This window comes from Equus asinus, chromosome X (assembly GCF_041296235.1).
Source record: "Equus asinus isolate D_3611 breed Donkey chromosome X, EquAss-T2T_v2, whole genome shotgun sequence".
NCBI classification, from domain to species: domain Eukaryota; kingdom Metazoa; phylum Chordata; class Mammalia; order Perissodactyla; family Equidae; genus Equus; species Equus asinus.
In genome coordinates, this window is record NC_091820.1 from 590001 (window position 1) to 600000 (window position 10000).

General features: G+C 58.5%; 1 protein-coding gene and 1 long non-coding RNA gene across 4 annotated transcripts in view; one reads left to right on the forward strand and one right to left on the reverse strand.

Annotated features, from left to right (window-relative positions):
* P2RY8 (P2Y receptor family member 8) overlaps positions 1-5188 on the reverse strand; it is a 51682-nt gene extending 46494 nt beyond the window's left edge. Inside the window, exons 1-3 of one of the 3 annotated variants that reach the window (XM_070501954.1) lie at positions 5061-5188; positions 3275-3550; positions 2164-2428 (exon numbers count right to left, since the gene is read on the reverse strand). Coding sequence is in view for 1 of the 3 variants with exons in the window: in XM_044768246.2 (XP_044624181.2) it covers positions 2164-2489 (326 nt within the window). In the remaining 2 variants the exon portion in view is untranslated. Of the gene's footprint in view, positions 1-2163; positions 2529-3274; positions 3551-5060 lie in introns of those variants that run through there. The other 2 variants (XM_044768246.2, XM_070501955.1) reach the window with 2 other exon arrangements.
* A 3924-nt stretch (positions 5189-9112) lies between these two features.
* LOC139042647 (uncharacterized) overlaps positions 9113-10000 on the forward strand; it is a 1028-nt gene continuing 140 nt past the window's right edge. Inside the window, exons 1-2 of the long non-coding RNA XR_011499610.1 lie at positions 9113-9252; positions 9398-9760. This is a non-coding gene — a long non-coding RNA (uncharacterized lncRNA). The remainder of the gene's footprint in view (positions 9253-9397; positions 9761-10000) is intronic.

Genomic DNA, 10000 nt, shown 5'->3' on the forward strand with positions numbered 1-10000 from the left:
CCCTGAGGTCCCCACACAGACGTGGCCCCCTGAGGTCCCAGCCCTGATGTTGACCCCCGAGGTCCCAGCACAGACATGGCCCTCTGAGGTCCCAGCACAGACATGGACCCCCTAGATCCCAGCACAGACATAGCCCCCCCGAGGTCCCAGCACAGTCATAGCCCCCCGAGGGCCCAGCACAGACGTGGACCCCAGAGGTCCCCGCACAGACGTGGACCCCTGAGGTCCCAGCCCTGATGTTGACCCCCGAGGTCCCAGCACAGACATAGCCCCCCGAGGTCCCAGCACAGACGTGGCCCCCTGAGGTCCCAGCACAGATATAGCACCTTGAGGTCTCAGCACGGATGTGGTCACCAAAATCCCCTGAGGCCCCAGCACGGACACAGCCACCCGAGATCTCAGCACAGACGTGGCCCCCTGAGGTGCAAACACAGACGTGGTCAACGACACACCCAGAGGTCCCAGCACCGACGTAGCCACCCGAGGTCCAAACATGGATGTGGCCCCCCGAGATCCCAGCAAGGATGTGGTCACCAACATCCCCCGAGGTCCCCGCACAGACCTAGCCACTCGAGGTCCCCAAGGTCCCAGCCGGGCTCAGAAGCACACACAGGCAGCAAACCCATCGGTTTCTCGTCAAGGAAGGCAGCCCCACAGCCATGCATCCGTCCATCTGTGCATCTGGTGAGGGTGTGGACCCCCAGCTGCAGGACTCTTGCTGGGGGAACCCCCCCTCCACGGCTCCCTGTGCTCATTCCCAGGGTCACCTCCCCCGGCGTGCTGTGCTGGGCCGCAGCCAGGAGGGTCTGTGTCAGGCACGGGGCATCTCCTGGTGGGTGGGTGGGGGGGGGGCCCTGGACAAATGGCCTCGCTCAGGGAGTCAGAGCCAGGTGCCAGGTGCGCGTGGGGGTCCTCACATCCTGCCTGCCCACCTGCGGCTGCCAAGGACAGGAAGGAGATGGCAGAGAGGCCCCCCCGCCCCCGCAAGAGGTGGGCGTGCCCGCCCAGGAGGAGCAGAGGCAGGGGCTGCGGGCCGAGCGAGGACCAGCACGGGGACACTGGGCTCACCTGCCCGGCCGACGGCGTGTGCAGGCAGATGGTTGTCCATGCACAGCCACCGTCCCGGGCCACCTGTCACTCACGCATCGCCGCTTCCCCTGGTCCCCAAGAGGAAGACGCAGACCTCGTGGGTGGGTGGGTGGGGTGGGGGGGGCTGGTCATGGGTGAACCTTGCTAAGCTGGGACATTTGAGAAGTCCTTCTGACGCTTCCCTCCGCCTGGGTCCCCTTTGTCTCCGCGGACGGGGGCGGGGAGATTGATCGCCAGGATTTGGGGGGGGGGCGCAGCAGGCCAGGGGCTCCCCTCCGTCCCCCCAACGCTGGCAACGCCCAAATGAAAACGGTTCCTCCGGCGGCACCGAAACGTCTTAGAGGAAAAAATAAAATAAAATAAAAAAAACACGCACACGGCGCGTCCGCCCCTGCGTGCGCAATCCGAGTGTGGCCCGCGAGCGCGCGTCCCTGCGTCTGGGTGCTGGTTCTGAGCGCGCACGTTGAACAGCATGAAAACACAGCAAAAAAACAAAAAAAACAAAAAAAAACCGCTCCTCGTTTTGGAAACAGAACCACGCGCCCTGCGCAGTTCCCCTTTCCCCCCCCTCCTGGTGTGACCCACAACCCCCCTCCGCTGCAGACGACCTTGTTGGGATGAACGGACAGACAGCCAGGCCGGGAGTTCCCAAAACGGCCCCAAAGCAGCCGGCACGTGGGCGCCGGTTTGCGCGCGGTTTTGAAAGGGCACGGAGGACCGGGTTTCGGGGCGAACGGGCGCCGAGGAGCGCGCGCCCCCGCCCCGTTCCGGGCGCAGCCCCTATCCACCTGCGCTCGGAGGGGTGGGGGCTGAGCCGTGCACAGGCGCGTTTGGCTGGAAGCGTTTTGGAAGGCGAGGGTCTCTGAGCGTTTCCCTGCTGGGTGGTTCTGCAAAGTCTTTCTGGTTTTTTTTTTTTTTTTGGGTTCTGTCTGCACCACCGAGAGGAAAACGCAGGGAAATCCCCGTTTTCCCCACCGGAGGACCCTCCCCACCCCCCACCCCCCCCCCCACCCCCCCCCGAGCGTCCTTTTCCGCCTGCCAAGGCGCAGAAATAAGAAAGAGCGGAGAGCCCACCTGGAGCAGGGTCTGCAGACGGAGCGGTCAGAGGCGGCCGGCCAGCAGCTGTGCGCCCAGCTCAGGAGGCCACCGGCATCCTGCGAGCCCGCGTCCCGGGCCCTCGTCCGTCGGGATGCGCCGGCGTCCGCAAACGGTCCCGTCCCAGCGGCCCGTCCGTGTCGTCGGCTCGCTGCCGAGGGGGCATGGCACGGGCCGGCCGCCGTCCCCAAATGCAAATTCTTCAGGGTCCACCTCCGAGCCGCCGCCACGGTTGGGCGGCAGGCTAGGTGCAGAGGAAACCCGTTTTGAAATTTCCTGTCTAACTGTCTGTTGGCGCTCGTCATCGTCGTCCTCGGCCAAGCGCGCCCGTCCCCGCCTCCTGTCGGCGCTCGCCGGTGCTGCCCCGGGGGCGCCGGACACCCAGCCACCTCCCGCCCCAGCGCGACCTCCAGCCCCGGAGCCTCCTCCAGCCCCGGAGACTCCTCCAGCCCCAGAGCCCCCTCCCACCCCAGCGCGACCTCCAGCCCCGGAGCCTCCTCCCACCCCAGCGTGACCTCCAGCCCCAGGGCATCCTCCGGCCTCAGAGCCCCCTCCAGCCCCTGAGACTCCTCCAGCCCCGGAGACTCCTCCAGCCCCAGAGCATCCTCCAGCCTCAGAGCCCCCTCCAGCCCCGGAGACTCCTCCAGCCCCAGAGCCTCCTCCAGCCCCAGAGCATCCTCCAGCCCCAGAGCATCCTCCAGCCCCGGAGACTCCTCCAGCCCCAGAGCCTCCTCCAGCCTCAGAGCCCCCTCCAGCCCCGGACCCTCCTCCCACCCCAGTGCTACTTCCAGCAGACTGCAGGGAAAGCTGCCACTCCTGACAGAGTTTTCTGCCTGGAGAAATCTGAGAAGGAAGCAAGGAGGAGGGCCCATTTTCCTAACATTAGGGCAGAGTGCGCTGCAGTTGCATTCCCAGACAGAACAGATTCCTGGTTTTGTTTAATTAAAAAAAAAAAAAGCTAACAGAACATATTTCCTTTTGCATCCTGAAGCTGTGCACCTTGCGACCTCTTTTGGTATGCAGCCAGGTGACAGGCAGGGATGACCCAGCCCCAGGAACTGTGGGGGGCCGGGGGCGGCTTCGGGCTCACCTGCTGTGCATCCTGAGAGGACCTGTTGGAGTCCACACCGGCCGGTGCTGGGTCAGGCTGGAGGGCAGGCGGGGAGCGATGTGGACCGAGTCGCACACGGGCACAAGTGTTGAAATGCGTTCACAGGACCGTGAGCTGTAGGAAAGGAGGGCGGAAGCTGCCAGAAGGACAGTCGATCCTCGTGATGCCCTGTGGTTGTGCTGCCTAACGCGGCCCGGAGGGTGACTGAGCGAATGCCGGACGGCTCTTCCAGGAGGACTCCGGGGTTACCTACGTCTACGGCGCGTGGACTGTGTGTTAATGTTGGTGCATCGACCGTCTGTCTACCAGTCAGCTGTGTGCATTCTGTGGGCCCTACACGTTTATATCTATCATGGATCTATATTCATCCAGCACCTATCTATGATCCATCATCATTTATAACTGTCTGTCTGTCTCCACCTATCACCTGTCTATCATCTATCTGTCTACCTATCCATCTGTCTTCCATCTATTGTCTATCACCTATGTATTTATCTATCTACCTATCTATCATGCATCATGTATCTATCGTCATCTATCTTCTATCATCTGTTTATCTATTTTTCTATCTGCCTATTATCTATCATCTATTTATCATCTACCCATCTATCGATCATCTATCTATTTTTTTCTGTCATCTATCTATCATCTATCTCTATTTATCTATATCTATCCATCTATCTATGATCGATCTATCATCTATCTATTTTTATCTGTCATCTATCTATCATCTATCTCTATTTATCTGTATCTATCCATCTATCTATCATCGATCTATCTATCCATCTATCAATGATGTATCTATCACTTATCTATCTTCTATCATTTATCTATCTACCAATTATCTATCATCTATCTTCTATCTTCTATCTTCTATCTATTTATCTATCTGTTATGTATCATCTATCTACCTATCGATGTATCTATGTATCTATTTATCATCTGTCTGTTCTCTATCTCTATCTATCAACCTATCAATCTATGTACGTTTCATCATTTATCTATCTTCTATCTATCATCTATTTATCTATTTTTCTATCTACCTATTATCTATCATCTGTCTATCTCTATTTATCTGTTATCTATCTATCTACCTATCTACCATCCATTTCTCTCTATCTATCTATATATCTATCTTTCTATCTACCTATCATCTATCTCCATTTATCTTTCATCCATCTATCTATCCATCTATCACCTGTCTCTCATCTATCACCTATTTATCTATCTATCTACCTATCTGTTATCTATCATCTATCTATCTTCTATCTATCATCTATTTATCTATTTTTCTGTCTACCTATTATTATCTATCATCTATCTATGTATCTATTTGTCGTCAATCCACCCATCTATCGTCTATCTTTATCTGTCTATTCATCGATCATCTGTGTATCTATCATCTGTCTATGTATCGACCTCTCTCTCTGTCTCTCCCTCATCTGTCCACCCGTCTGTCATTCACCCGTCCTCTCTGCCCCCGTCCGTCCGTCTGTTTGTGTCTGTCCCACTGTCACAGGCAGTGGTGCCCCGGGCTGGAGTTCACACCTGGTGACGGAGGACTCAGCCCCGCAGAGAGGACGAGGCCCTGGGATCGGACACAGGGTCCGCGCCGCCGACCTCTCCCGAGACAGCCATGCTGGTCGGCCTTCGGGAGCCTGGGCTGCGGGGCCCGGACCCCTGTGGCTTCGAGATCTCCCGCCCTGTCCACACAGTGGGGCAGCAACCACGGGGGGGGGGGGGGGGGAGAATGAAAAGAACTCACTGTGGGCACACTGAGCGCGCTGCACAAGCCGAACCCACAGACCGGCAGGCCCTGCGTGCAATCCAGCGCCTCACAACCCCCTTCATCCTCCAAGCTGCTGGGTTCGTCTCCGCGACACACACCTCCTGAGGTTAGAAAGGGTCGTATGTCAGGACCCCAGTCCCGTCGCATCAGGACCTCCTTTCACCTCCATCCGCTCCTTAAAGACCCGTCTCCAAACTCAGCCCCATCCTGAGGTCCTGGGGGGGTCAGGACCCCGACCTGTGAATTTCGGGGGAGACACAGTTTGGTCCGGGAGACGGGACGCTGTGCCTACGAGATCCAGGATGCTGAGCAAGGCACCCTCCTGAGCTCACGGTCCCGTCTCTCAACAGACCAGCTGGGATTTCCCCGGGTCTACCGTCCCGTCCCCTCCGAAGGGGGACAGGTTGGAGCTGCCGTGGAGAAAACACGTCCACACCAGGCGTGAAGGGAGTTTAAAAGGATGGGGCGACTCCCTCTTGGCCTGGGGCCGGACGGTCTGAACGGAAGCGACCAGAGGCGCTATTTGACCGAATGGACGTGACCGTGTTTCAATAAAACTTTATTTAAAAAAGCGATGCGAGGGCCGCATTGCCCGATTCCCACTCTGCTGGACCCACGCACGTGCTGGATGTCCCGTTGGAGCGGCGAGGACCCCGGGCACAGGCTGCACCCCTGGGTGGCCAACTTGGCGCCCCTGTTTGGCTTATTTGGGGCCGGCTGTAAGGAGGGGAGAGGGAACGGGATGGCCTTGCACCCCTTGGGGAGCCCAGGGGCCTGATGCTGAGTGACTGAGCGACCTCTGCAGGGCCCTGAGCTGAAATACAAGCTCCAGCCCCAAAATCAGCCCTGGGGACCCGGGCTGCACGCCGCCAGAGCCGCCTCTAGACCCCCAGCCCCGTTCCTTCCGACCTCATCCGTTCCCTTCTCCCAGAGAATCCCACCATCCCGACAGCCCCGAACACCAGCGGGCCTTTGCACGTCCTTTATGGGGCCGTCAAATTTGCCCCGTGGCTCCGCTTAGATGCCGACAGCCCGGACAATTTACCTAAGTGCATCCCCGGCACGCAAACCCGCAGAAGCAGGGGTGCTCGCGGGAGAGAAAGTCGCCCCGTGGACGAAGGAGGAGGGACATGCGGCCCAGAGTGCGATGGGGGACAAGCTGTGCTCACGTGCGTCCTGGGTCCCAGATCCCAAATGGAGGCAGAAGGACCCCCTTCTTCTGGGCAATTGGGAGGGGTCTTGGTATCCAGATGCAGGACTCCGACAGAGCTGCAGAAAATGTCGCTTTACACAATCAGCATTCCACTAAGAAGGCTTTTGGCATCTGGTAATGAAAACCAGTGGCCTCAACCGGGAGATTTTTTTTTTTTTTCTTGACTTAACAAGAAATTCAGAGATGAGCCCTCCAGGGTGGGCGTGACAGCTCCAGGGTGTCATCAAGGACCCCATGTCTTTTTATTTTTCCCCACCTCCCTCTTTTGTATGTTACCATCTGCACCTTTGCTGCCTCAGAGCCCAAAGTGGCTGCCACGGCACCAGGCATCACGTCTGTGTGTAGGGCCGTTGAAGGAAAGGGGCCCTGTCAGCTCCTCCTCCTCTGAGCCTGGCCCTCTTAGCGGGGAAGCAGCACTTTTTCTGAGCATCCCTCCGGCCGACTTTGTCTTCCGTCACGCTGGTCAGAACGGGGCCGCACAGCAACGTCCATGACAGTCGGGACAGACAGTGTCCATCAGAGCCGAGTGGGGCTGGGTGGAGGCAGAGTGGTCAGCCGGGGACGGACGCCAGACAGAGGGGACTGACCGTCCCGAATGCGTCGGCTTCTTCAGTGCATTTGATTGACCGTGGCTGTCGTCACAGCTCTCTGGCCGCCTCCGGGACACACCACATGGCCGTCTGTCCCTGATTACAGCCTCCTCTGTGCAGCTGACCACTCGTGCTTGAGACAGACGGGTCTCTGTTCCCACGCCGTGCCCCCTGGTCCAGTAGGATGCCCTGCGCTTTGCTTCTGGAAAACATCATTTCTCAAGGAAACATGGTGGCAGCTGGGGGGGGGGGGTCCCATGAGATGCACCCACGTCCTGACCCCAGGACCCTTGCACGGGACCTTATTTAGAAGCAGGGTCTTTGCAGGGGTGATGCAGGGAAGGATGGAGAGGAGGGCTTCCTGGAGGAGGTGGCCCTGAATCAAGGATGGAGAGGAGGGCTTCCTGGAGGAGGTGGCCCTGAATCCAAGGACAGCGTCCTCATCAGAGACAGAAGAGGAGACGCAGACGCAGAGGAGCAGCCCCGTGAGGACGGAGGCGGACACAGACCCTGGGTAGCTGGGTCTCCATCCTCCTCGGTCCTGGTTGTGGGGGGGGCGAGGACTCTGGAGCCACGGGGGCCTGGGATGCTGGGCCCCGGATCTGCAAGTCGGGGCCGGCCTGGGCGACAGCCGATGGGCGGACATCTGTTCATCTATCCGTCCATCCGTGGACACTTGGGCTGTTTCTACTTTGTGCCATCCTAAAAACTGCCCTGAATATGCTTGCATGAGTTTTTGGTTGGAATATCTTTTTTTTCAACTCTGGGCATATACCCAGAAGTGAAATTGCCTGGTCATGGGGTAACCCTATATTTAACTTTTTGAGGAACCGCCAAATTGTTTTCCCAACAAATTGTTTCCCCAAAGCGGCTGCCCCGTTTTCCATTCCCACTCACCCTGGAGGAGAGGTCTGACTTCCTCACGTCCTCGCCAACGCTGCTTCGTCGGCCCCTGACGCAGGCGGACCCCTCTCCGCCTCTCTCCGCTCGGGTCAGAATCTGGCGCACACCCCACCCGACCACGCTACCCTTCATGGACTCACTCGCGGGCTCCCAACCTGTGTAGTCCGTCCTCTTGGGTTCGCGGATTCCGTATTTGCGAATTCGCGGACTCGCGAGATCCCGTTTGCAACCCCCAAATCAGTACTCGCGCGATTTCTGGTCATTTGCCGACATGCGCAGAGCAGCAAAAGCCTGAGCGCGGAGGGGTGAGGATGTTCCGTGGGGGAGAATGTGGAGGACGAGAAACGGTTCACTCTGTGAGGTCCCTCCTGCCACGTATGGGGCCGTCGGAGAAGGTCTGGACTCGGGAAATAAGAGAGCGGGTGCCTTTTGTGGGAGGGAGCTGGTGGTGATGGAGAAGCCGGCAGTGGAGGAGATCAAGACCTCATCTTCCCAAATCCCGGGGTCCTCAAGCCCCCAAACCCGGGAGGAGAGCAGTCAGGTTTCCATGCTTCTCTGGTTGTTGAAAACCAGCTGCAGACGACCGCGTGGCCATACGGGGTCAGCTGCCCCCGGGGTCACCCCAAATTCCAAGCAAGGCCCGTGCACTCGGGGCCTGTCCAGCAGGTGGACGGTCTGCTGGCCATCCCGGCACCCGGGGGTCCAGCATGTACCCCAAGAATATGGGGGGGATGGAGATGCCCACATCCCCCCGCTGAACCCCGTGTCCTGCTAACGGGTCTGGGGGTCCCCCTTTTGGGGCAGATGGGACCCCGAGAGGCGAGGACGCCAGGCCCCAGCGTGGGTTCCGAGGGAGCTTCTCAGGATGCCGTTCTCCAGGCCCCGTCGCCCCCTTTTCCCCCCCTACCCCGCCCCGCGCAGCCCTGTTGTTACCGAGAAGCCGGCGGGGAGAGGAAACGACACACCCTCCCCTCCAGGACCACAGCATCCTATCTCGCCCGCTCCATCTGGGGGCCGCTGTTTTCCTGCAGAGCTGGGCCCTGACGAAACCTCGAGAAAAACAAGGTCAAGGGTGCCGCCGGGGGCCCAGGAGTGCGGTTTCACTTCCCCGCAGACTCGGTCCTGGTGTGGAAGGAACGCTGCACCGTCGGGAGCGGGCAGAAGAAGCACGCGTCCTTGGGTTTGGGTTTTCGGCTCTTTGTTGAAACCATGAGGGGGGGGGGGTGGTCGAGGATGTCCCCGACGGCCCTATTCACAGTAGGAAAAAGGTGGAAGCAACCCAAGTGTCCATCGGTGGACGGATGGATGAACGGAATGCGGTCTGTCCATGCAGGGGAATATTACGCAGCCATGAACAGGAGGGAAGCCCGGACACAACTCCACGTGGGTGGACCCTGAACACACGATGCTCAGAGACAGAAGCCAGACACAAAAGGACACACAGCGCAGGACCCCATGGAGAGTAAATGTCCAGAACAGGCCAATCCGTAGATGGAAAGGGGAGGAGCAGGGGTCAGGGGCTGGGGGAGGCGGGTGGAGAGTGACTGTGTGTTTTCAAAGGGTGAATTATATACGATGTGAATTCCGCCTCCGTTCTTTTAAAAAAGTGAACGGGACCGACTCGCCTCCGGCCATAGCAATGTCGGCTTGAGTACCCCGCAAGGAAGACCGGATGGCGCACAGAGAAAGCGAGACCCGAGACCTGGTTCTTTCTCTGAATCCAGAAACGAAAACCAAAAGCGGCTGGGAGGATGCACAGCACACAGCGCACATCTGATTTTCCTCAGGAAGTGCCCGCTCCCCTCCCCACTTCTCGTTTCTAAGGCCGTCCATCCGGGCGACTCCCCCCCCCCCCCCCCCCGCTAACATTTTTGTTAAAAAAAAAAAAAGCACTTTAGGAACTATTTATCAACGCCAAAGGAATGAATCTCTAATGTGGAATTCCAGATGGCAGGGCAGCAGGACAAGGGGTGAGGGGCTCTCCCTTCTCACTGTGGTTGTCCCAATGTAGCCCTTGTGCTTGGACTATTGCAGTAGCCTCCTAAACACAGGCCTTCCTCCGGCAGGCCGCACGGAATGTGGGATACCGACACGATTAGTGTGCTGTGGGGCTGGGTGTGGAGGGCTGATAATGTGCGAGGAGAACCGTTTTCTGCTCACCTGAGCCCGTTTCTAAAAAGCAAGCTCGAGCTTCCTGTTCAAATCCCGCA